Raw genomic sequence first — 27,150 nt, forward strand, 5'->3', positions numbered from 1 at the left:
GTCAAAAGCAGTTTGTGCCAAGAAATATTCCAGGTACCTTGTTAACCTGAAGCTGAAGCAAAGTGACAGGGTATTGAAAACAGATTCACAGTGAGACCACTTGATTCTGGCAGGAAGCAGGGACTTTTCAGTAAGACTCCCTTGGTGCATGTTTGTTTTCAGATCCATCTCACTGGAGTCTGTCAGCTGCTGAACTGTGAGCAGATTTATAGCTCAGACATTGTTTCATCAATAGCCACCTGTAAAACCTGCCCTTCTCTTTGGAGATCTTATTCATCCCCTCGTTGCCATTCCTCAGAAGTCAGGCTTACCTGTGGGGCAGGCCATGCTCACACAGAATGGGAGGCAGGCAGGTGTGACTACAGAGCTCCTGTGGCCTTGGGTGATGGGAGACCACACTGTTGTCATTGTTAAAAGGGGCTTAGGTAGATACATAGGAGCCTCTGGGCACTGGCCAGGGAGCTGGCCTTGCCTGGAAATCTTGAAGAGAGAACAGAAGAAGGGACAGATTCTTTTTCTTCTGCCTGGAACTGCCAAAAAGAAGAAACCAGAGACTTGCACAGAATTATTCATTTTCTCATCTTTTTGATTTTGTAGTCTTCTGAAAACTTTCTCAGCAGACCACTAACCACTACTTCTTCCTTTTGTTTCTACTTCCCTCTGTTCCATTTTTACCCCTCCTACCGCATGTAAAGCAGCCCTGACCTTGCTCAGGGGCAGAAGAAATGCCAGTTGTGGAAGCAGAATCACATTAATTATTCACTGATAAGGAAGAGGGGAGAGATTGATTTCAGAGTGGCATGTGTACATAGATCCATTCAACTTCCTCCAATCCAAGGAAGGGAGAGAAGATTTACAGTTACGAGGAGGAGACAGTTTGTAAATATGATTTCATGTACAGAAAGATTAGTCTCAGGAGGAAACAGATATCAAAGGGGTTTTTGAGGGGCTACTGTGTTATGGGTTATAATTCTTCACATACATGTCTCTTCATTCATCGATGAGCACTGCTTTTGGCTTAAGAATATTAAGAATATTAAGAATAAGACCATCAAGACATTCTGCTTTGGAGAACACAATTGGAGAAGTGGCTTTTCTCCCACATTCACATGAATATTTCCTCTCTTGAGACTAAGTCTGGATTTCAGGTTTAGAGAAATTTAAAGAAGTCTCAGGATATGTCTTATGACCCAAAACCCACAACTAGAAGAAAGCATCTTAGTAAGGAATATATTTTCATAATCTATGTGAGGACTTTGGCATATTAAAATACCACAAGCAAAAGTATAAGGCAAATGGCACACCATGAATATCTACATCACACATAATAGATAAAGAATTAGTATCCCTAGTTTATAAAGTACTCATACAACTCATTAGAAAAAGACTATTCCATGTCTTCTGCCCATTTCTTGACTGGATTTTTTTGTTTTTTGGGTTTTGAGTTTGTTAAGTTCTTTATAGATTTTGGATACAAGCCCTTTATTTGATAAGTCATTTGCAAATATCTTCTCCCACTCCATAGGTTGTCCTTTAGTTTTGTTAACTGTTTCCTTTGCTGTGCAAAAGCTTTTTATCTTGATGAAGTCCCAATAGTTCATTTTTGCCTTTGTTTCCCTTGACTTTGGCATTGTGTCTAGCAAGAAGTTATTGCAGCTCAGGTTGGAGAAGCTGCTGCCTGTGTTCTCCTCTAGGGTTTTGATGGATTCCTGTCTCACATTTAGATCTTTCATCCGTTTTGAGTCTATTTTTGTGTATGGTGTAAGAAAGTGGTTCACTTTTATTCTTCAGACATTTCTCCAAAGAAGACATACAAATGGCCAACAGACACATGAAAAAATGCTCAACATCACTTGGCATCAGGGAAATCCAAATCAAACCCACAATGAGATACCACCTCACACCAGTTAGAATGGCTAAAATTAACAACTCAGGAAACAAGAGATGTTGGTGAGGATGTGGAGAAGGGGGGGACCCTCTTGCACTGTTGGTGAGAATACAAACTGGTGCAGCCACTCTGGATAACAGTATGATGGTTCCTCAAAGAGTTAAAAATAGAGCTACCTTACGACCCAGCAATTGCCCTACTGGGTATTTATCCCAAAGATACAAGTGTAGTGATCCGAAGGGGCACATACACCCAAATGTTTACAGCAGTAATGTCCACAATAGCCAAACTATGGAAAAAGCCCAGATGTCCATTGATGGATGAATGGATAAAGAAGATGTGATATATATATATATATATATATATATATATATATATATATATATATATATATATATACACACACAATGGAATATTACTCAGCCATCACAAAGAATGAAATCTTGCCATTTGCAATGATGTGGATAGAACTAGAGGATTTTATGCTAAATGAAATAAGAGTCAGAGGAAGACAAATGCCATATGATTTCCCTCATATGGGGAAATTAAGAAACAAAACAGATGAACATAGGGGAAGGGAAGAAAAAAATAGAGAGGGAGGAAACCATAAGAGACACTGAACTCTAGGAAACAAACTGAGGATTGCTGGACGGGGAAGAAGTAATTGGGTGATGGGCATTAAGGAGGGCACTTAATGTAATGAGCACTGGTGTTATATGCAACTGATGAATCACTAAATTCTATGCTTGAAACTAATAATACAGTATATGTTAATAAACTGAATTTAAATAAAGAATTAAAAAAAATTTAAATTAAAAAAATTTTTTAAAAAGAAAAAAAAGGAAAAGACTATTCCAATTTCTAGAAAATGAGTAAAGTTCTGATCCTAAACTATTTATTAAAGGAAAAAACTCTGCCCCAAACACACAAAATTATATTCAACTCCACTAATGACTAAATAAATGAAACTTGAAACAATAAAATATAATTTCTATCATTTTTGTAAAAAAAGTGAACCACCTAATGTTGAAACTAATGAACAATGTTTCTAGGACTATAAACTGTAAATCTTTTCTGTATTAAGAGCTGAAAAGTTCTTGGGGCGCCTGGGTGGCTCAGTCATTAAACATCTGCCTTTGGCTCAGGTCGTGATCCCAGCGTCCTGGGATCGAGCCCCGCATTGGGCTCCCTGCTCTGCGGGAAGCCTGCTTCTCCCTCTCCCCCTACTTGTGTTCCCTCTCTATATATCTCTCTCTGTAAAATAAATAAATAAAATCTTTAAAAAAAAAGCTGGAAAGTTCTTTATAGTCCTTTCCCCAATAAGAATTGATTGTGAGGAAAAAATCAGAGATGCAGACAAAAGTTTCAACTCTAAGTTTTTATAAAAATAGAAAAAAAAGGAATTGTCAAAACTGATGGAATGGTAAGTGAGAATACATCTATATAATGTAATATTATCAAGCTATTAAATTGAAATTTTAGAAGAATATTTAAGTATGAAAATGTAAAAATAAGAAATCAGTACCAATAAAATATTTGGGAAAATCCCAAATACTTGGGAATTAACAATATTCTTTTAAATAATTACTGAGTCAAAGAAAAATCATAATGGCTACTACAGACTATTTAGAACTGAATAAAATATTTTATTTTATTTATTTATTTTTTTAAAGATTTTATTTATTTATTTGAGAGAGAGAGAATGAGAGAGAGGGCACATGAGAGGGGGGAGGGTCAGAGGGAGAAGCAGACTCCCTGCCGAGCAGGGAACTCAATGTGGGACTCGATCCAGGGACTCCAGGATCATGACCTGAGCCGAAGGCAGTCGCTTAACCAACTGAGCCACCCAGGCGCCCTTGAATAAAATATTTTTAAAATATGCAAATAATCTAGAAGAAGGCAGGAAGAGTGAGCAGAGAAAGACAAATCAGGAAAACAAAAAACAAAAAATAACAGCCTAAATTAACCATATCAATAGTAACCAAACTTTGGGATTCTGCTTCACAAGTTTTAGTATCAAAACCCCATAGCTTTTAATGCTGATATTAGAAAAGAAGAAAGGTTGAAAATGAATGACTCAATGTACCATTTTAAGAAGCAAGAAACAGAGGGGGCACTTGGTGACTCAGTAGGTTCACTGACTCTTGATTTTGGCTCAGGTCATGATCTCAGGGTCGTGAGATCAAGCCCCGCCTCGGGCTCTGTGCTGAGTGTGGAGCCTGCTTGGGATTCTCTCTAACCTTCTCCTTCTGCCCTTTCCCCCCATTCCCTCTCTCTCTTAAAAGACAAAAAAAAAAAAAAAAAAGAAGCAGCAAGAAACAGAGGAACAGAGCAGACAACATATTCGCTGTCTATTGTGTTTCTATTACAACAAATATAGCAACTTAAGCCAACAAACATCTATTGCTTGCAGTCTGGGTGGGTGAGGGGCCTGGAACTTCCACTGGGTATTTGGCTCAAGGTTTCACAAGTCTGGAATCTGAGTGTCAGCTGACTGAATCCTCATAAGGGGGCAAGATCCCCTCCCCAGTTCCCTTAATTCCTTTTCTGCTGTGTGACTGAGGTCCTTTTGTTCTTGCTGGCAGTGGGCTGGGGACCAACCTCAGCTCCTGCACATGGTCCCTATCCTCATGGGCCCTTTCCAGCACATGGCTTGCTTCTTCTTTGAGGCCTGTAGGAGAATCTCTCTGATGTTTCATTTCTTTTTCAAGACATACCTGATTAGGTAGCTTAGGAAAATCTCCCTTTTGATTAACCAAAAATCAATGATTAGTAACCTATTTATTGAGCAATATCTCATTGTATTTACAAGTCCTGATCACATTCGAGAAGAGAAGAGAAGACAAGGATGAGGGTCATCGGGGGCAGGAATCTTAGGATCCATCTAAGAGTTCTATCTACCACACATAAAGTAAGTCAGAGGAATAAAACCATAAAGATAACAGAAGCAAAGTCATGAAAAACAAAAAAAATAGAATTGATTAGCAAAGACCAAAGTCAATTCTTCGATAAAACTGAGAAACTTAGCTAAACAGATCAAAAAGAAAAAGAGCAAAAACATCAGAAATACTAGGAATGAAAGAAAGTCAGCACTGAATCAGAAAATATTATGTAAAATTTTATGCTAATAAAATTGACAACTAAATGAAGTGAGCAAATTCCTTGGAAAATACAACTTGCCAAAATTGACACAAAAAGAAAAAAAAAGTCTGAATAGTCCTCTATCAATTAAGAGCTTAAGTTCCTTATCCAAAAACTTTCCCATGAAGAAAAATCCAGGTCCAAACAGCCTCACTGGTGTATTCTATCAAATATCCAAGGGGGAAACATTTCAATTCTACACAAACTCTTTCAGAAAATTGAGGAGTATTACCAAAGAGTACTAGTAATAATTTTAAAAGGAAATAAAAACTCCACTTATGTTTGCATACAGTATAAAACAATCAGGAATAAATTTAATTAAAAATGTGCAAAATAGAACTACAAAAATGGAAAGTTGTATGAAGTTCATGGATTGGAACACAGTGTTTTTAAGATGGCGGCTCTCTTCAAATTCATCCACAGATTCAATGCAATCCCAGTTGAAATTCTAAGAGGATTTTTTGAATAAATTTTAAAAATCAGTGTAAAAATTCATATGGAAAGGCAAAAAACCCTGGGTTAGTTAAAACAATTTTGGAAAAAAACAACAACATAGTTGGTGAGCTTATACCAATTGATCTCAAGACTTAACACAAAGCAACAGTAATCAGGAAAGTGTGGTTTTGGGCATAAGGATAGATGTGTAAGATCATCTACTGGTAACCCAGAGGTAGGCCAACATTGATATGGCCCATTATTGTTGACAAAGGTTATAAAGTAATTCTATGGAAAAAAGGTACGGTTTTTGCTTTTGTTTTTGTTTTGTTTTTTAAGGAAATGGTGGCAAAACACCTGGATGTCTGTATGGGAAAAAATTAACATCAGCTCTCACCTCATAGTATACAAAAATTAACTTGATATGCACCACATATCTAAATAGAAGAGTTAAAAACTGTTATATTTCTAGAAGAAAATGTAGACAAAGAACTTTATAATATTCAGTTAGGCAAATAGTTTTTAAACAGGCTATACAAAATATGAATTGTAAGAGAAAAATGGTAAATAATTTCCATTAAATTATAAATCTTTGCTGTTTGAAAGACACAGTTAGGAGGACATAAACACAGGTCACAAATCAGGAGGAAATATTTGCTAAACATATATCTGACACAGGGATATATATCCCAAATACATAAATAACTCCAGTAATTGGATAAGAGATGAACAACTCAAATTAAAAAGAAGCAAAAGAATGCTTACTCAGCAAATGGTGCTGGAACAAGTGGATAGTCACAGGAATAAAAAGAATATTTTCCCTATACTATACATATACCAAAAAATTCACTTTGAATGGTGAATAGACCTGAATGTACATACGAAAACTATAAAACTTCTAGGGAAAAATAGAAGAGAATCTTTTTGACCTTGGGGTATACTTTCTTAGATAAGAAACACAGAGTAGGCTCACAAAATTAAAAAAATTGATAAATTGCACCTTTTCAAAACTGAAAACTTGTGCTCTTCAAAAAATATCATTAAGAAAATGAACAGCAAGCTACATAGAGAAGATATTTGCAACATGTAAATCAGACCAGAATAAAAAACTAAAGATACCAAATTCTTGCAATTCAATAATAAAAAGACAAATAGCCCAATAAAGAAGTGAAAGGTGTGAACAGCCCCTTCACAAAAGTCTGCAAAGAGTGAATAAGGACTTGAGAAGAGAATCAGCATCGTGGGTCACCAGGGAAATTAAAACCACAGTGAGATCACGCTACACTAGAGCACACACTCTTTGCAACGGCTAAAGTTAAAGACTGCAAATGCCAAGTGTTGACAAGGGTGTGGAACTACTGTAGCTATCAGTCAGTGCTGGCGGGGATGTGACATGGTGCAGGTATTTTGGAAAAAGAGTATCAAGCCTCTTAAAACCTTCAACATAAATCTACTATGTGACTCAGCAATTATACTCCCGGGTATTTACAAAGGAGCAATGGAAACATGTCCACACAAACACTTGTATGTGAATTTTTGTAGTAGTTTTATTTTTAATGACAAATGAAACAATCCAAACGTCCATTTACAGATAGATGGATAATGAAAATGTGGTATATCCAGTGGAATATTATGTAGCAATAAAAAGGAATGTGTTGCGGCTATTGATACAATGGGAATGAGTCTCAAAATTCTTTTGCTTAGTGAGGGAAGCCCGGCACAAAAGAGTATATACTGTATGATTCTATTTACATAAAACTTTAGAAAATACGCTCTAATCTACAGTGACAGAAAGCATCTCGTGATGGCATGAGAAGGTGTGGAGGGAAAGAGGTGTTCCTTAGGGCAGGAGAACACTGGGGAGTGATGGAGATGTTTGGGATCTTGATTGTGGTGGTTTCGTGGATGTACATTTCTGCCAAAACATCAAATTGTATACTTTAGATATGTGTGATTTATTGCGTATAAATTATTCTTCAAGACATTTGTAACTAAATAAAATAAATATAAAGAAAGAGATTATAGTCATGTCTTAGATCTTGATGACTCAAATGTTACCTTCTTGACTAGCTGGAAACATGATTTCCTCTTGGATATTCTCCCAATTATTCCTTAGGCTCTTCCTGACTGCTCACAGGTACTGTTTGCCCTCAGTTTGAGGACCTGGATAAGGAGTTCTGGGAGAAGGGTCTGCACCCTGTCAGAGCTGTTCTGTGCACCAGAGAGCCTCGTGCAGTCTCCATTTCTTGCTGGCATCACGGATCTTGTCCACCTGAGTGGCTGCCGTCCTGGTGGCTGTTCCATGGCTGATGTGCCCTTCTGCAGAGTGACTCTTACCGGCCACAGAATGATGCCTTGATGCTGCCTCTCTCCCTTGGGGCTTTGCCTTTTGTCACCATTCTTTCTGATGGGTTTCCCACAGCTGGCACCTCGTGGCATGTCCCTCTCCCCCTTGGCTCTATTCTTCCTGGAGCCCAAAGTTGGGAGGCATTCACGGCCAAATTTAAGCATAGGCACAGATTACACCTGGATTTCTTGCTCTCTCTAAAGGCCAAGCATACATTCTGGAGAGCATTTTGTACCAGATAATACGGAAACAAGACATATAAGTCCCTCTTGCATAACAAATAATGTATTCCCTCTATAAAGGACATCACTTTTTTTTCCCCCTCAGCAAATTAGCTTGCTAGCCAAATTCCTAAGGCTAAGATTAAAACCTCAAATTGGATTGCATTTTGCTGTATGTTACACTTCCCGTTGCCTAAGCTTCTGACACCCACAGGGAAAGGAATAACATTTGAAATACACTTAGTACTTTTTATTCATGCTACTCCAAAGGTTTGCAAAGCCTCACTGTGTTATTTACTTGAAGTCATAAATACGGCAGGTGTGAAATCACCACTGTCCATAACGTGTATCAGCTGATGTACACCAGTCCTCGGTGAACGCACCAGCTTGCTAAGGCCTATTTTTTTTTACTGCAGTAAAAACTTCACTGTCACCCCAGGTGACACAAGCTAACGATTCCAGCTATTCCATACGAATAAAAGCCACTCAAAGCAACTCTGCTGCTTTTCTGGAGACTTAAGCACAGATGGCATGCTTTTTAAATGTTTTCTCCCATGGTGGACACTCAGTGCTTGGATTAACTGGGAGTCGGTGGGCAAAGGGAGGGGTGTGTCACGACACTAGGCTTTGCCCTGTGAGTCGTGAGAGTCACCGGCTCCACTGGGATTCCAGGATTGCTGCTGATTTCTGGAGCCTCCAAATAGTGGATGTTGAACAATTAAGCAGTGGAACTCGGCCACTACAGGAAGGAGGGAGGTTTGATCTTGTGAGAGAGGAAGACTTGTGCAGGCCCCAAACTCTGAGTGGATTGGTGTGTGTGTCTTATATCTGTATTTATCTTATTCATTAATATCATCATCATCAGTCACTTATCACCTATCTACCTAAAAAAGGAAACAAAGTGCTTAGAGCAAATTGTTTATGCAGAGATGGCGCATTCAAAGCTTTCGATCACACTTGGAGCTCATGGTCATGACTGCACCCTTGTGATCCTGGCTAGACCATTCGCCCTTCCTCCGCTGTTCCATGGGCCAGGGGGTGAAGGCCCATCTGCCCTGCCTTCACATGTGTCTCTACTGTGAAGAAATGCAGTGTTTACTGAAATGCTGCCCCTTTTGCTCCCAGAGAGCACAGAGACTCAGGCATGGAGGGGTGGGGCGGAACTTTCACTCAGCCCCCTGAGCGGAAGGGGGGTGCATGGTTGTGGAGAACAGGGAGAAGGCATAGGCTGCTCCCAGGCTCCCTGTGGGCCACTCTGGGCAGGGGGCTAGTGGTCCAGGGCCAGCGGTACACATGGGAGATTCTCATAGTTTTCTGCAGCATCTTCATGGGCCTGCCCTTCATGGTCATCTGGATGTGCCTTCTTCACCTCTGAATAGATGATTGCTGGTTCCTGGCGGGAAACCCACAAACAGTAAGTACCTAAGTAAAGGTGAGGAGGTGCAGAGGGGAGAGGGAGCCGGAAAGGGTGACCCACCTCATCCTTCTGATGTGTCTTTGGTGAAGGTGCTGTTGGATGGGAGGAGGGAAGAAAAGTATTAGACTGTGGGTGACATATTCCAACTTACAACCCACTCACAATGCATTTCAAAATCTCTCCTCTGCTGACTCAGCTTTCAACGGTTTGCTCTGCTGGATTCTTCCAAGCCTCAGACAGAGTACCCCACCCCCGTGCACTGATAAAGCCTTTCCCCTGCCCACCAAATGTCCAGAGTGACTTTCCTGATGATTTCCTTCTCTCTCCACTGCTCTTCACCCCAGGAAAGCGGTCCCCCTGCTCCCATCCCACCCCCATTCAGGGCTTCTGTGGCTGCACTGATTGGGAGAAAGTGGAATACGGGTTTCACTTCATGCAGGGAGAGTGGAGGAGGCTGGAGAGGGGGTTGTCATTCTAAGGCCACACAGTAAATTCCCAGTGAAGATTTGCAGTGAAGCATTAAGAAAATTCAGTGTGTGTGTTTCTTCTGTCTTTCCAAGGGATCCTCTGGATCTCTTTCATTTATTTATTCAGCCAATAAGCACTCAGTGAACACTGACCTTCTATTAAGCACTGGTAAGCTACAAGGACAGAGAAACAACACAAACTCAGTCCATATACCCAAGGAGCCTATAATTTGTAAGGGGGACAATGGACGTGTAAATGTATGCAACAAGTACAATGGGCACCAAGATAGAAATACCTACTGAACTCTGTTGTTGCCAAAAGGGAAATCCGTCCTCCCAGGTTCGGACACAGGGAGGGCTGGTGGGACGTTTCACAGAGGTACCTGAACTATGTCTTGACATGTGAGCAGGGGTCGGAGGTAAACTAGGTGGGGGTAAGGACATTTCAGAACAAATAAGACACATGAGCACCAAAGCAGGCAACAGCCCAGTATGAGCAGGAAAATGGGAAGGGTCAGCTCGGCTAGAGTAAGGACAGAGGAGGCATTGAGGAGGGGGTGAAGTGCAGCGGGGGCAAGGGTCCTGCTTTGGAATGAAGAGTCACTGAGGCAGGGTGTGATCAGCAGTGTGTCTCAGAGGGATTGTGCTGGAAACAGTGTTGGGGGCTAGAGGAGGACAAGATTAGAAATAAAGAGACCAGTTGGGAGAATTATGATTGTCTACACATTAGGTTATGAGAAAGTGACACTTAGCAATTACCAGTCATGCATTCTTTCAAAACAGTATTTGAAGAGGCCCATAGTTTTCTAAGCACTGGTTAGTTTTTGGTTAGTTTTCTAACCAATGCTGTTGGTATGTTCATGGGAAACAATAGTGTCTGTCCTCAGAGAGTTTGCGGGGTCCGGTGGCAGTGCACACGGGTCCATGGGAAGGGACTCAGCCATATGATGGCAGTGCGGGAGGAGATGATGCCTTCCTTCCGTGTCCCACTCATATTTGAGAGGCCTGATCAGAGGCCCCTCGAGGATCCGCTCACACATGGCCACCTCACCTCCACTTGCTCGGAAGCAGTCTCACCTGGATTTTCCTTTGTATGATGGCTGCTCCAGATCTGGGAATAAACCAGATTGTCATGTCCAGGACTCACTGTGAGAGAACAGATGATAGCTAGCTGTAGTCCAGAACCCACACTCTAGACTCTTCTCAGCCACTAAGTTCATAACCACCTTCTGTCTCAGACACAGTGCCAGGAATGTCATTTTAAAGTTGAGTGTGACTCATTCCTGGGCAGTGGCTCAACCTCTCCTCCCACTCTGGCTCATCCCTGGAGCCCTGGGATACTTAGGAAGTCCTCACCATTGCTATACACAGGCTGCAGCTCTATCAGGGCTGCTGGCTCAGAGTGGATGGGCCTGTGGGGGTCTGTGCTGGAGGGTCTGGACCGGGAAGGCTCTCGATGCTCCTCGGGACTGTAACTGTGACAGACAGGGAGAGACACAAGGGAGAAAAGGATTTGTGGATCATACCGAGTCTCAGGAAAACCGGTATCCAGGAGGAGCCCAGCATGGTCCATGTAAAAATATCATGGCTGTGGTGACGCCTGGGTGGCTCATTTGGTTAAGCGTCGGACTCTTGATTTTGGCTCGGGTCATAATCTCAAGGTCATGAAATCGAGCACCGCATCAGGCTCCACGCTCAGTGTGGAGTCTGCTTGGGATTCTCTCTCTGACAGTTCCTTCCTTTTCCCTCTGCCCTTTCCCTGCTCATGCTCACTCATGCTCTCGCTCTCTCTCTCAAATAATAAATAAATAAAATATTTTAAAAATATCATGGCTGCCTAGCCTGACTCTGCATGGCTCTCTCAAGAGAACTCAGAAGGTGTGTGTGACACGATGTGCAGCCCAAGACAGCATTACAGAGAGGGAGGACTGACACAAGGTCAGTGGGCAAAAGTGCACAGTCTCAAGATCTTTCTGGTAAACAGTTATATCTGCCTAATTTTTTATTGTTCTCAAAAATTTAAATGTTTAAACACTGATACAAAAAGACTTTTGCATTCCCACAGAACTTGACCTTTGTCTTTTTAAAAAGGTCCCTTTCAATGTTCCAGCTCATATTACAATAATCTACCTTTCTTGTAAGATATCATGAAGACTTTCTGGGAAAAGAGTGGTGTGTTTTTTCCCACTTCTGTTTCCTTCTGCAATTAATATTGGGAATTGAACATTGCCAGGATTCAATAATTATGTCCTGAATGAGTGTGTGGTAGAGGAATGAGGGGGGAAGAGTGAGGTGCAGCCCTGTGACAGATGATGCCATTAAGGTGTGAGGGGTCAGCTCTCCACCAGGGCACATTTAAGGAAGTAGATAGATTAACATGGAGGGCAAATGACATGAGTTCTGTGTATGTGTAGGTCTAAGTGAGTATTATAAATATGGCTGAAAGTGGCTTTCTGAATCACATTTTTGGATTTCGTAAGAATTTGAAAATGTTAATAGGAAGTCCGGTCAAATATTTTTTAATGTACTTATAATTCTGTGACCCTGTTTTGTGGGTATGACTAAATCATGACAATGTTGTCAGCATAAGAAACAAGAGACCTCACCTGGGTGTTCCAGTGTCAGGAAGTCCTCCTGAAAAACAAAGGATAACTGATGGTGAGTGAGCTGTGTAGGTAGTGGGCTCTACATTAGAATGTCCTTTCCTGGAAATCAGGTTTATTCTAGGTCTCAGCTATGGCAAATCTTAGAGAACATCTGGCTCTAACCCACCCCTCTACCCCCATAGGAGATTACCAATGAGGAAGTTGGGGTCTGGAAAGATAGTTGCCCAGAATCATACTTATTCAGTCAGTAAAAGCAGCATGCACTCTAAGGAGGTATGGCCAAGCGGCACAAGAGAGACAGCTATTTCAATACCCTTCTTTCAATAATTGATAGATCAAGTAGAAAATCAGTAAGGATATAATAGACTTTAGCAACACAACCAGGCAAGTTCACCAGCAGACCCATACTGTAAGAAATGTGAAAAATACTTCAGGCAGAAAGAAAGTGATACCATATGGAAATACGGAAACACAAAAAGGAATGACAAATACTAGAAGTGGTAACTAAGTGGGTGTTACATTGACATCAAGTCAGATAAAGGTATGACAAGAAAATAAAGCTACCAAGCAATATACCTCATGAATGTAGTTGCAAGCATTCTTAACAAAATTTTACCAAATCAAATTCAACAATCATGACCAAGTGAAGTTGACCTCACAAATGCAAGGCTGTTTTAACATTCAAAATTCAAAATCCATATCAATAGACTAGAAAAGAAAATCATACGATCATCTTAATCAATGTCGAAAAAGCATTTGACAAACATTTTTCCTATAAAAATTTTCAGCAAATTATAAATAGTAGGGACTGCCTTAGCCTAATAAAAAAACATGTATAAAAAATCCACAGCTAACATTATCATAGTAAATGATGAGAGACCAAATACTTTCCCCTAAGATTAGGAACAAGACCAGCATGTCTGCTCTCACCACTTCTATTCAGCATGTACAGGAGGTTCTAGCCAGTGCCTTAAGGCAAGAAGAAGAAATAAAAGTAACCCAGATTGGAAAGGAAGGAGTAGGACTATCTTTATTTGCAGATGACAGAATCACCTATGCAGAAAATCTGATGGAATCTACAAAACAGAGATTGGAACTAATAAGTATATATTTAGCATGGTTGCAGGACTTAAGATCAATATAAAAATCAATTGTATTTCTATATACTAGCAATAATAAAACCTGAAATTTTAATTTCATTCTCAGCATCTCCATTAATTTTCCAAATTTCACGATATTTGACTGGAACTCAAATATATCTCAGAGTTTACCGTTTGCACCATGGCTATGACCTATTTTTTGTTGTTACAAATGGAAGCCTTTTTATTATTATTCCTTTTGTTCTCAGTAAGTTTTGAACCAGGAGTGGAATAGTAAATACTTACCTTTCTAATTTTTAATTGGAAACAAAATTCTGCTACCTGACTTAAATCTCAAATTAAACACATGGAGTAACAACTTCATTGAGAAATGTATTCTACCATTTTGTCACTATTGCCTACAGAGTGCCAGTGAGTAGAGCTGAGGGTCTAGTGTTTGGAAGAGAATAATGACCTTAATATAATGGAGCAAATTATAGCAGAGAACTTCCCTAATTTGGGGAAAGAAACAGGCATGAAAATCCAGGAAGCACAGAGAACCCCTCTCAAAATCAATAAAAATAGGTCAACTCCCCGACATCTAATAGTAAAACTTACGAGTCTCAGAGACAAAGAGAAAATCCTGAAAGCAGCTCGGGAGAAGAGATATGTAACCTACAATGGTAGAAACATTAGATTGGCAACAGACCTATCCACAGAGACCTGGCAGGCCAGAAAGGACTGGCAGGATATATTCAGAGCACTAAATGAGAAAAATATGCAGCCAAGAATACTCTATCCAGCTAGGCTGTCATTGAAAATTGAAGGAGAGATAAAAAGCTTCCAGGACAAACAAAAACTAAAGGAATTTGCAAACACAAAACCAGCCCTACAGGAAATCTTGAAAGGGGTCCTCTAAGCAAAGAGAGACCCTAAAAGCAACATAGACCAGAAAGGAACACAGACAATATACGGTAACAGTCACCTTACAGGCAATACAATGGCACTAAATTCCTATCTTTCAATAGTTACCTTGAATGTAAATGGGCTAAATGCCCCAATCAAAAGACACAGGCTAACAGACTGGATTAAAAAACAAGATCCATCGATATGCTGTCTGCAAGAGACTCATTTTAGACCCAAAGACACCCCCAGATTGAAAGTGAGGGGGTGGAAAACCATTTACCATGCTAATGGACACCAAAAGAAAGCTGGGGTGGCAATCCTTATATCAGACAAATTAGATTTTAAACCAAAGACTGTAATAAGAGATGAGGAAGGACACTATATCATACTTAAAGGATCTATCCAACAAGAAGATCTAACAATTGTAAATATCTATGCCCCTAACATGGGAGCAGCCAATTATATAAGGCAATTAATAACAAAAGCAAAGAAACACATCAACAACAATACAATAATAGTGGGGGACTTTAACATCCCCCTCACTGAAATGGACAGATCATCTAAGCAAAAGATCAACAAGGAAATAAAGACTTTAAATGACACACTGGACCAAATGGACTTCACAGACATATTCAGAACATTCCACCCCAAAGCAACGGAATACACATTCTTCTCTAGTGCCCATGGAACATTCTCCAGAATCGATCACATCCTAGGTCATAAATCAGGTCTCAACCGGTACCAAAAGATTGGGATCATTCCCTGCCTATTTTCAGACCACAATGCTTTGAAACTAGAACTCAATCCCAAGAGGAAAGTCGGAAAGAACTCAAATACATGGAGGCTAAAGAGCATCCTACTGAAGAATGAATGGGTCAACCAGGAAATTAAAGAAGAATTAAAAAAATACATGGAAACCAATGAAAATGAAAACACAACTGTTCAAAATCTTTGGGATGCAGCAAAGGCAGTCCTAAGAGGAAAGTATATAGCAATACAAGCCTTTCTCAAGAAACAAGAAAGGTCTCAAGTACACAACCTAACCCTACACCTAAAGGAGCTGGAGAAAGAACAGCAAATAAAGCCTAAACCCAGCAGGAGAAGAGAAATCATAAAGATCAGAGCAGAAATCAATGAAATAGAAACTAAAAGAACAGTAGAACAGATCAACGAAACTAGGAGCTGGTTCTTTGAAAGAATTAACAAGATTGATAAACCCCTGGCCAGACTTATCAAAAAGAGAAGAGAAATGACCCAAATCAACAAAATCATGAATGAAAGAGGAGAGATCACAACCAACACCAAAGAAATACAAACAATTATAAGAACATATTATGAGCAACTCTATGCCAGCAAATTAGATAACCTGGAAGAGATGGATGCATTCCTAGAGATGTATCAACTACCAAAACTGAACCAGGATGAAATAGAAAACCTGAACAGACCTATAACCACTAAGGAAATTGAAGCAGTCATCAAAAATCTCCCAAAAAACAAAAGCCCAGGGCCAGATGGCTTCCCTGGGGAATTCTACCAAACATTTCAAGAAGAATTAATACCTATTCTTCTGAAACTGTTCCAAAAAATCGAAACGGAAGGAAAACTTCCAAACTCATTTTATGAGGCCAGCATTACCTTGATCCCCAAACCAGACAAAGACCCCATCAAAAAGGAGAATTACAGACCAATATCCCTGATGAACATGGATGCAAAAATTCTCACCAAAATACTAGCCAATAGAATCCAACAGTACATTAAAAGGATTATTCACCATGACCAAGTGGGATTTATCCCTGGGCTGCAAGGTTGGTTCAACATCCGCAAATCAATCAATGTGATACAGTACATTAACAAAGGAAAGAACAAGAATCATATGATCCTCTCAATAGATGCAGAAAAAGCTTTTGACAAAGTACAGCATCCTTTCTTGATCAAAACTCTTCAGAGTATAGGGATCGAGGGTACATACCTCAATATCATAAAAGCCATCTATGAAAAACCTACAGCAAATATTATTCTCAATGGGGAAAAACTGAGAGCTTTCCCCCTAAGGTCAGGAACGCGGCAGGGATGTCCACTATCACCACTGCTATTCAACATAGTATTGGAAGTCCTAGCCACAGCAATCAGACAACAAAAAGAAATCAAAGGCATCCAAATTGGCAAAGAAGAAGTCAAACTCTCACTCTTTGCAGATGATATGATACTTTATGTGGAAAACCCAAAAGACTCCACCCCAAAACTGCTAGAACTCATACAGGAATTCAGTAACGTGGCAGGATATAAAATCAATGCACAGAAGTCAGTGGCATTCCTATACACCAACAACAAGACAGAAGAAAGAGAAATTAAGGAGTCGATCCCATTTACAATTGCACCCAAAACCATAAGATACCTAGGAATAAATCTAACCAAAGAGACAAAGGATCTTTACTCAGAAAACTATAAAATACTCATGAAAGAAATTGAGGAAGACACAAAGAAATGGAAAAACATTCCATGCTCATGGATTGGAAGAACAAATATTGTGAAGATGTCAATGCTACCTAGAGCAATCTACACATTCAATGCAATCCCCATCAAAATACCATCCATTTTTTTCAAAGAAATGGAACAAATAATCCTAAAATTTGTATGGAACCAGAAAAGACCCCGCATAGCCAGAGGAATATTGAAAAAGAAAAGCAAAGCCGGTGGCATCACAATTCCGGACTTCAAGCTCTATTACAAAGCTGTCATCATCAAGACAGCATGGTACTGGCACAAAAACAGACACATAGATCAATGGAACAGAATAGAGAGCCCAGAAATGGACCCTCAACTCTATGGTCAACTAATCTTCGACAAAGCAGGAAAGAATGTCCAATGGAACAAAGACAGTCTCTTCAACAAATGGTGTTGGGAAAATTGGATAGACACATGCAGAAGAATGAAACTGGACCACTTCCTTACACCACACACAAAAATAGACTCCAAATGGCTGAAAGACCTCAATGTGAGACAGGAGTCCATCAAAATCCTAAAGGAGAACACAGGCAACAACCTCTTTGACCTCAGCCGAAGCAACTTCTTCCTAGAAACATCACCAAAGGCAAGGGAAGCAAGGGCAAAAATGAACTATTGGGACTTCATCAAGATAAAAAGCTTTTGCAAAGCAAAGGAAACAGTTAAGAAAACCAAAAGACAACCGACAGAATGGGAGAAGATATTTGCAAATGACATATCAGATAAAGGGCTAGTATCCAAAATCTATAAAGAACTCATCAAACTCAACACCCAAAGAACAAAGAATCCAATTAAGAAATGGGCAGAAGACATGAACAGACATTTTTCCAAAGAAGACATCCAAATGGCCAACAGACACATGAAAAAGTGCTCAATATCGCTCGGCATCAGGGAAATCCAAATCAAAACCTCAATGAGGTATCACCTCACACCAGTCAGAATGGCTAAAATTAACAAGTCAGGAAACGACAGATGTTGGCGGGGATGCGGAGAAAGGGGAACCCTCCTACACTGTTGGTGGGAATGCAAACTGGTGCAGCCACTCTGGAAAACTGTATGAAGGTTCCTCAAAAAGTTGAAAATAGAGCTACCATAGGATCCAGCAATTGCACTACTGGGTATTTACCCCAAAGATACAAAAGTAGGGATCCGAAGGGGTACGTGCACCCCGATGTTTATAGCAGCAATGTCCACAATAGCCAAACTGTGGAAAGAGCCAAGATGTCCATCGACAGATGAATGGATAAAGAAGAGGTGGTATATATATACAATGGAATATTATGCAGCCATCAAAAGGAATGAGATATTGCCATTTGCAACAACGTGGATGGAACTGGAGGGTATTATGTTGAGTGAAATAAGTCAAACAGAGAAAGACATGTATCATATGATCTCACTGATATGAGGAATTCTTAATCGCAGGAAACAAACTGAGTGTTGTTGGAGTGGGGGGTGGGGTGGGAGGGATGGGGTGACTGGGTGATAGACACTGGGGAGTGTATGTGCTCTGGTAAGCGCTGTGAATTGTGCAAGACTGTTGAATCTCAGATCTGTACCTCTGAAACAAATAATGCAATATATGTTAAGAAAAAAAAAAAAGAAGAAGAAGAAGAAGAAGGTAGCAGGAGGGGAAGAATGAAGCGGGGGAAATCGGAGGGGTAGACGAACCATGAGAGACGATGGACTCTGAAAAACAAACAGGGTTCTAGAGGGGAGGGGGGTGGGAGGATGGGTTAGCCTGGTGGTGGGTATTTAGGAGGGCACATTCTGCATGGAGCACTGGGTGTTGTGCACAAACAATGAATCATGGAACACTTCATCTAAAACTAATGTTGTAATGTAAGGGGATTAACATAAGAATAAAAAAATTAAAAAAAAAAAAAAAAAAAAAGAATAATGACCTTAATAGGATGCACCATACAAGTCCCAAGTATTATGGCAATGGCAAAAGTCACAACTCCAAAGGGTAATACATAGACACTCACCTGATTTCCTTTGGGTCCTGAAGTGACTCACCAAAGAAGCAGTAGCAGCAAGGCCAAGCATGCTTAGCAGCCACCCGATGACGCCCGAAGTGATTTGGATTACTTTGTTCGTGGAAAGCCCTAAGTGGGAAGACCTATATTTGAGTTCTGTTGGCAAGTGTTTTTGATCTAGACAACATGAAGGTGGGGGCTAGAGATCTATCAGGGCAGTTTTCTTCCAGGTTCTGATTCCTCCATTTAAATGATCTCCAGTATAATTTGTAACTTTCAAAATAATGGCACATGATTGTCAGCATCTAAGATTGAAATCTATTCCCTTTCCTTCCCCCATGAAATCAGCACAATCTCTAGAAGCCCCAAGCCTTGGTGGCATGTTCAAAAACTCTTTGTGCTGATAGAATTTGTATAGTCTGTAGGAAAAATATTTATTGACCTTAACTCTCACCTGTAGCTCAGGTACCCCCAACCCACCTGTGAAGTTGAGTGTCACCATGTAACTGCTCTGGACTCCCAGGCCATTGTCAGCCCCACAGGAGTAATTTCCAGAATGCTCTGTGGTCAGGGAGAGGTTAAAAGATGATCCTCCTCCAAAGGGGGCTGAGGTGTTCCCCAGGACGGTATCTTCATGATAAAACCAGTATAAGATCGGGGGGGAGCCTCTCTGGACCTCGCAGCGAAGTTCTAACAAATCTCCCACCATAACCTGGGCCCGAGCAGGGTTGAAGGTGAGGACAGGGCGGGACACTGGAACTGAGGGAGTAAACATAGTTCATGGGCAGTTTTAATTGAGCAAGTATACCAGATAATAAAGGAAATATCCAGCATAATTTAGTGGGAGGAATATGGACCTGGGATCAGGACATGTCCTACCTGTGACCCTGAGTGGTACCGCCTCGCTGTGCTGGGCCCCCAGGCTGTTGTCAGCCTCACATGAGTAGTTTCCAGAATGTTCTGGGGTCAGAGAGAGGTTGAAGGACACTCCTCCTCCAGACGGGGCTGAGCTGCTCCCCAGGGTGACATCCTCGTGATAAAACCGGTACTGGATCGGGGGAGAGCCCCTCTGGGCCTCACAGCGAAGCTCCACCACGTCCCCCACCACGGCCCGGGTCCCGGGAGTCCTGAGGGTGAGGACGGGGCGGGACGCTGGAACTGAGGGAGATAGGGGGCCGTCAGAAAGAGTCCCTGACACTGTGACAGATTAATGGCTCCACTCAAGGAGCCTAAAAGTAGATGGATTCCTTGAACCATGAGGAGGGATGTTAGATGATTTTGTTTTCATTACCACTCAGTCTTCTCCACAAGAAGTAAATTGTCTCACATTACTTTCCACTTTTGCCATTCCTTGTTGGCATTTAAATCTTCACGCCTCTCTTCCTTGCCTCCTTCAGAAGATCCTAGTGGCTGACAGAGAACCTAAACCCTGGCTTGGGAACAAGGTTGAGTGAAAGAAGGAGGAACTTACTTCTCAGTGTGACTCTGATCCGTTTACTGAGGATGGGGCCATAGAAGTTGTCGGCTGAGCAGTAGTACCTCCCAGCATCCTGCTCCTTCATGGCGGCTATCCGCAGCTCTGCTGACAGGGCACGCTGAATCTTCCTGCCCAAGTTCCTCTCTGTGCCCTCCCGGTGCCAGGAGAACGTGACAGTCCCTGTGCCCTTGGCAACTGAGCAGATAAGGACCAGATCTTCTCCTTCAATCAGCTGGCCCCCAGGGGGCTGGATCTCTAGATTCACATCAGACACAGGGATCCCTAGGAGGACAGAGAAGGTCTTGAGAGGGTCTCAAAGGCAGGTGCTGCAGGGCCAAGGGGAAGGCTGGGGTTGCCACGAATAAGCCAATAGCAACAGGTCTAAAGTGGGAAATAAGGACTTGATTGTGTACATTCTTATGAAGGGAGCAGTACCTGTCCCCACACACAACAGTTACCATCCTTGGGTAATGTGGGGGCCAGGTCTATCTTCTTTTTAAACTTAGCATTGACCACAGTCAAATTTTACAGACCTTTATCTGTAAGACATCTCTGATGTATCCAATGGACCACAAAGATAGAGAACAGGGAAGGTTCCTTGTATCCCGAAGTGACTTGATTCAGATCCCAAACCTCTCTCCATCCTCCAAGGCTCCTCCAGTTGATTCAGATCCCAAACCTCTCTCCATCCTCCAAAGCTCCACTCTCAGCACCACCTCCCCTCCTTCTTCTCTGACTATTTTAGTTTGTGTTTATCGTCCTCTTTTCTTATTATTTTGGAATAATTTTCGGTCGACACATGGACAGCCCCATAGGGGCTTCTACAGACTTTGCGTGGTCATTGGTGCTTTTCGGTAACTGTTGACCCATGAGAAAATGTACCCTGTATGTCTTTGAGGCCCCCACATGTTGGACACCCAGTAAGTGATCAATAACGACTATCACCTAACTTAGGTGGGAGAGAATGTTATAGGGAAGTTAGGCCAACGTTGAACCTAAGAGAAAAGGATAGCGGGATGGCTGGCAGCTCCTTTCTGCCATGTTCACTATCTCAGGGAGCAGGTGAAGTCATGCTCTGCTCTCATCTCCCAGTCCTCACTCTGGAAAAGCTGCCCCACAGACACTCAACTCTGCACATGTATCCAGGATCTCAGGCTTTTTTTTATGATATTGGGGGTCACTGCCTTTGCCTGGCACCAGTAGGACCCTGAGTCTTCACTCCACATGGTGAGGATCTGGAGCTCCGGTGAGTCGATCCAGCCAGATCCTAGGACCTTATCTTCTCTGAAGAAACAGAACTGAAGCTGAATGTGTGACCTCAGTGGAGGGAGCCAGGTCTCACATTTCAGGCTCACTGGGCTCCCCTCGATGGGCTGGGAGGAGCTGGCTCTCAGCACAGGATGTGGAAACAGCTCTAGAGAGAACAAACACAGTTTCCAGGGCAGTGAGGCTCCGAGCTCCTGGAGAGATGCATCTGTGTTCTAAGCAGAGCATCAGGAGGTAGGGACCCGTGGAGATGGAACCACCTCCCATCTCCTTCTCATGGCTGCTCAGAAGAGGCTTCTCATGAAGTCCCCACTGATGAGTACTCCCTCTTTGATCCTCACACACTTCCCCTGCCAAGACCTATTACCCACAGGAGTGTAGCCATTACCTTGAACTTGGATCTTTAAAGGTTTGGAAGTTATTTCCCATGGCCCCCAAAAAGATCCCCCAGAAGCAGTACAATGATATTTGCTATTGTCCCTGGATACTGAATGTAGTCTTATGACTTCTGAGTTATAATCATGCGTAATTTGTTTGTTATTTCTGTAGTAAATCTTTTCATTAATATCTTCTTCTTCCTTCCCCCGGCATCTCAGATATACATCATCTCCTTCAAAGACAGGGTGAGAAGCCTGGAGGATCAGCCAGTCTGCAAAGAGTGAACAAACATATTCCATCTCTTTCTTTCTTCAAACTCTCACTTCTACCCATGAGGGAAGAGCTACAGCCCTGCAAACACCAGTAAATGTCTTCCACCACCATTTCATGTGGCCCCAATACCCAATACTCCCTTGTCCTCAATAGTGAACTAATTTTCAGAAAACATACTTAAGAGATCCTCCTATGTATCATTAAAAGAGGAATTTTCTACCATATCTTTCTTCAGACCTGAGTCCCTTTTTGTCTGGTGGCTTCTGGGTTACTAATGTGTCTCTGGATGGAGGAGATGGACAGTGTGCTATCCTCCACAGCCCTATCTCCTCATTCTCCCCACTGGGATCAGCTCATCAGATATCCTCATGTCTGCTTACAACTCTGTCTGGGTTCCCTGCATTCACCCAACCTTCAGACATGTGCCCAGCAGCTTGATTTCAGAAACTCACCCCTTTCTTTCCTCACCAGATAAAAATTCCACATGCACGGGGTCACTGAGGGAAGATCTTTGGGTCTTGCATGAGTAATGTGCAGACGTCTTTATTTCGATTGTTTCAGGTCCTCTTCTCCATAAAGCCCCATTGTAATACCAAGATATGTATCCCTGGACCAGAGAATGGTGATCCTTGCAGGTGAGAGTCATTTTCTCTCCTTTGAAGGTTGTGGACCATGGAGGTGTGAGGAGAAGAAAAGCTTTTGGGAATGTTGCTGAATAGGAAAGAGAAAGGTGCAGGCAGGTGAAGGTGAATGGGAAGTGGGTTGAACCCAGGGGAAGGCCCAACCTGCAGCTGGGCTGATTCCCACTGGGAAGGGAGCAGATACAACCTGGGGACATGCCTGGGGCAGAACCTGCTCTTCCTCATCCTTTGCCTAGCCCAGAAGTGGGCAGGTAGGTGTCATAGGGGAGAGGTCTCAGGTCCTTGGGGTGGGCTCAGAAAAGCTCGGGAGATGGGATGTGTAGCTGGGGACACACTATGAGGGCCTCTGTAGGTGGCTGATTTTGAAATGCTCTTGTCCTGTACATTCCTGTCAAGGTATAGGTGGGCCTGGGATGTAGTTTCTAAACTCTGAAAAACCACTTCCTACTTGATTGCTCATATATAATGAACGTTTTTTTTTTTTTTTTTCTGCTTTCATTACTTTTAAACTTTGTTTAACTTGAGATTCTATGGAGAAGACAACCTTTGTCTACACTCCATCTAAGTCAGACACAATAAAAGATTAAAGGGTATAAAGAATTTGAATGGAGAGGCATGGGCTACTTGGGAAATCATCTTTGTATGTAAGATCGCAACCGACAAATGGGACCAGAAATTGAAGTGGGATAGCAACATGAACTCCCTTGGAGGTGTATAAAGATTTGGCTGCAGCACTTGTTCTGTGAATGGGAGCTGTTTTTCTGTCCTTTGATGGTGGCTCTAGCTTGAATATACAGGTGTGAGGGGATGGTCCTTAGGGAAGAAAAGAGACAGTTGGAAGGTTCTGGGCATTAGCCTCTTGTCTCTGCAAATGCTTCCTTGCCCTGCACTGATGCGGAAAGAACTGAAGGCTGCAGAGATCACGGGAGGTTCTGCTCAGGCGCCATGGTAACAGGTGTGACCCCAGAGTGGCAGCACCACTCCTGCTGACACATCCCCTCAGCCTGCATGTACGGGGACAGGCGTGCTGGCCAGGAGGACCAATGCCCAGAGAGCAGGAAGGAAAGAGAAAGGAAGACTGACCTGGCTGCTCTTGTCCGGAAGCTGTGAGAGAGCCAAGGGTTAAAGGTTAGCATGGGGTGATGCTGTTCCATCGCTTCCTTAGACTCTGAGAAATGCCCCAGCATCCCAGCCACAGCCCCTTCTCAGGCTCTTCCTCCCATTCCTTCCCCCACATTCCATACCTCCCATAGCGCCCAAACAAAAACACAGCCTATGATTTATGGAATGAACGTGAATGTCTCGTACCCACACCCCTGGTCTCCCTGCTATGCACATAGTAGCTTGTGCTCGCTCTCCCTCTCTTCTCCGGCCTGAACTGGGGCAGGGCAGAAGCAGAGAAGGGCTGGGAGAGATGCCTTATCTCCCCCCTCAACCCCACTTCTTGGGCACTGTTCCCCCTACTTTTTCTTTCTTTTTTTTAAAAGATTTTATTTATTTATTTGAGAGAGCAAGAGCGAGAGAGAGCACAAGGAGGGGAAGAGGCAGAGGGAGAGAGAAGCAGACTCCCAGCTGAGCAGAGAGCCCTGACATGGGGCTCAATCCCAGGACCCTGGGATCAAGACCTGGGCTGAAGGCAGACGCTTAACGACTGAGTCACCCAGGCACCCAACCCCCGACTTTTTCAATCTCTGGTTAAATATTGGCTTAAAATCTCAGGAAGGGAGCTGTATTGCTCTGCAGACCTTCCCTCCCTTGCCCATGTTGGCAGTAATTGTTTCTCTGAGGGTTTAGAGGTGTGGTTTGGCAGAGAGAAAAATCCCAGCTTCCTATGAGGTGGGAGAGGGACCAGGCAGGAAGCCAAGGGGCCACAAAAGACTCCAAGGTCTCTGGAGCCTTTTGGTTTTCCTGGAAACCTGGCTCTGCTCACTTTCCACCTCCTGCTGTGTCTCTGAAGCCCAAGTGGAAGCGGAGGCAGAAGCCCCCTGGGTTTCCCCCCACTGGCTGACATTAGGAACTTAGGCCCCTGTCCCTGTGTGGCCCCTACTCACCCAGGGTCAGCAGCAGCAGCTGCAGAAGCCTGGCGACCCGGCCTGGCCGATGGCAGGGAAAGCTCATCTCACCAGAGGCCAGGCTTCTCCCCCATCTGCGAAGGACGACCGGATAGTGGTACTCAGATAAGGCTCACAAGAGTTACAAAGAGGAAGTAAAATAATCATATCTTGCCTATGTTCTCAAAATGTGAATGTGGCTACCTTCCTACATGCTGCTTGTCTTTCGGGGCTGTGCCGTTTCCGATGTCGGTGGCCACCTTCCGGTGGTCCACGCCTGTCAGGAAAAACGTCTCCAAGGCTGTGCCTGGGTCCTCAGAAAATGCCAAGCTGTGGATTTTCTAGTATTTAAATAACTTTTTCTTCATTTTTCAAATGGAAACCCCCTTCCTTACCTTAAATTCATACTAACTTTTGTGTCACATGAGGTCCTAATATAGACACACTTGGTGAGTGGGGTGTCAAGGTATGTTTTATGATGTGAGCCCCACAAAGTCAAAGGGTCAAAGCAGATGTAAAAGCCTTTTGAACTTTATACAAGCTGGCCTGAGGTTGCTGAGGAGGAAAATAATAGAAATTTGCAGATTGGCTCGGTTGGTGGAGCGTACGACTCTTGATCTCAGGGTCATGAGTTCCAGCCCTATGTTTGGCGTTGAGCCTACTTAAAAAAACAAAAACAAAACCCCTCTGCAGATTAACAAAACAGGCCCCACTAAGTGCCACTCAGACCTGCACAGATGAGGGGATGAATGAACAAGCACACAAACAAGAACCTGTGATGTGGGGGTCTCAGCCTGTCAACAACCAGTGTTGTGTCTGGATCAGCCCCTGTGGTTCTCACCATTGCCCCCAGCAATAACCATCAGGAAACATGGTGGCGGGCGGGGGGGAGGTTTATTACTCACATGTCCTGGGAAGTACATGACACACCTGGGACCACACAGCGAGGCCACAAGCCTGGGGTTCTTCTGCTTTTATTGGGTGGAGGGCACTTCGGGTTTCATGGGCTTACTCTTTATCAGAGAATTTAACATAAGAGCAGGAATTTAAGTTCGTGAAGAAAAAAAAAACAAAAACAAAACAAATAAGAGGTCCAAACGGTCAGTTAGTGAGATCGACTAAGATCTCTGAAACAAGGGAGCATGGGGTGGAGGGCGGTGGCTCGGTCTCAGAGGCCAGGGGCTGCCACCATGCAATGGGTGCTCTGGGCACCACAGCCTTCAGGCAGGAGCTTGCCCTATAAACGGAAACCCCCATCTACTCACACAGAAACCCTGTGTCCAATGTGGACGGTCCCCAGAGGGGCCCTCTGCAGCCTCGCGGTCCACGGATCTTTCCTAATTATTTCCTGTTTCAGCCCCAGGAACGTTTCTCATAGTTTGTCAATTTCCCTCCCCAGCTCTGGAGAGTTCTTGGCCATTATTTCCTTATCTTTCTGGTCCGTCCCTCCTTCTCCTGAAATCCTCACAATGTGGGTATTGACTTGCCTCATGGGGCTTTTTTTCCTTTTTGCTCCCCTAACTGAAGTATTTCTGGTGACCTGTTTTTGTCTCTCTAGTCCTTTCTTCTTTTGGGTCTCTAATGAGGAAAACAAAGGCAAGAGAAATCTAGCTTAAATCAAATCTTACAGCTTGCAGCCCACTGATAGATCCCTGAGACATGCAGAGCGTGACCTTCTTTGAGGAACTTGAGGCTGCCTTGATGTGGATGTTTTGCTGGAGACCAAGAGTAATCTTATCTTAACAGCAGGCAGCCCTTCGACATCTTGAAAGGCTCGCTTCAAAATTCCTTTGAAACTTACTTTATCTCTACCCCACCTTCCTCCACAAACCTAAAAGTATATAGTGTCACCCATCACAATGCCAGTGCAACTCTTTCTGCCTACGGGTCCTGTCCCCATGTTACAATAAAATCACTTTTTGCACCAAAAATGTCTCAAGAATTCTTCCTTAGCCATTCGCTCACAAACCCAAAACTTCAAGTCACATCATTTACATCATTTGGTGTCCAACATGGGGCTTTGAGTCTGCTCATCTGGACTCTGAGCCTTGATGAAATTTGGTGACTATTTCCTCT

The 27,150-nt window shown here is 42.7% G+C and overlaps 1 protein-coding gene across 1 annotated transcript; it reads right to left on the bottom strand.

Moving 5' to 3' along the window:
• Positions 1 to 7,082: 7,082 nt before the first annotated feature.
• On the bottom strand, positions 7,083 to 25,937 carry FCRL3 (Fc receptor like 3). Its single transcript, XM_064593565.1, has 15 exons — positions 25,916 to 25,937; positions 25,279 to 25,351; positions 25,075 to 25,169; positions 22,851 to 23,093; positions 22,120 to 22,380; positions 21,595 to 21,879; positions 20,460 to 20,747; positions 19,868 to 20,146; positions 19,469 to 19,747; positions 18,998 to 19,117; positions 12,523 to 12,550; positions 11,273 to 11,391; positions 10,994 to 11,062; positions 9,510 to 9,541; positions 7,083 to 9,425 (listed from the first exon to the last, which is right to left on the bottom strand). Exons 1-15 carry the CDS (start codon positions 25,935 to 25,937, stop codon positions 9,300 to 9,302), a joined length of 2,319 nt encoding a protein of 772 aa, XP_064449635.1. The 3' UTR covers positions 7,083 to 9,299.
• Between the last annotated feature and the right edge of the window lie 1,213 nt (positions 25,938 to 27,150).

The sequence above is a fragment of the Mirounga angustirostris genome, unplaced genomic scaffold, assembly GCF_029215605.1.
Source record: "Mirounga angustirostris isolate CCGP_5_RB_7025 unplaced genomic scaffold, mMirAng1.0.hap1 SCAF_6, whole genome shotgun sequence".
Classification (NCBI taxonomy): Eukaryota; Metazoa; Chordata; class Mammalia; order Carnivora; family Phocidae; genus Mirounga; species Mirounga angustirostris.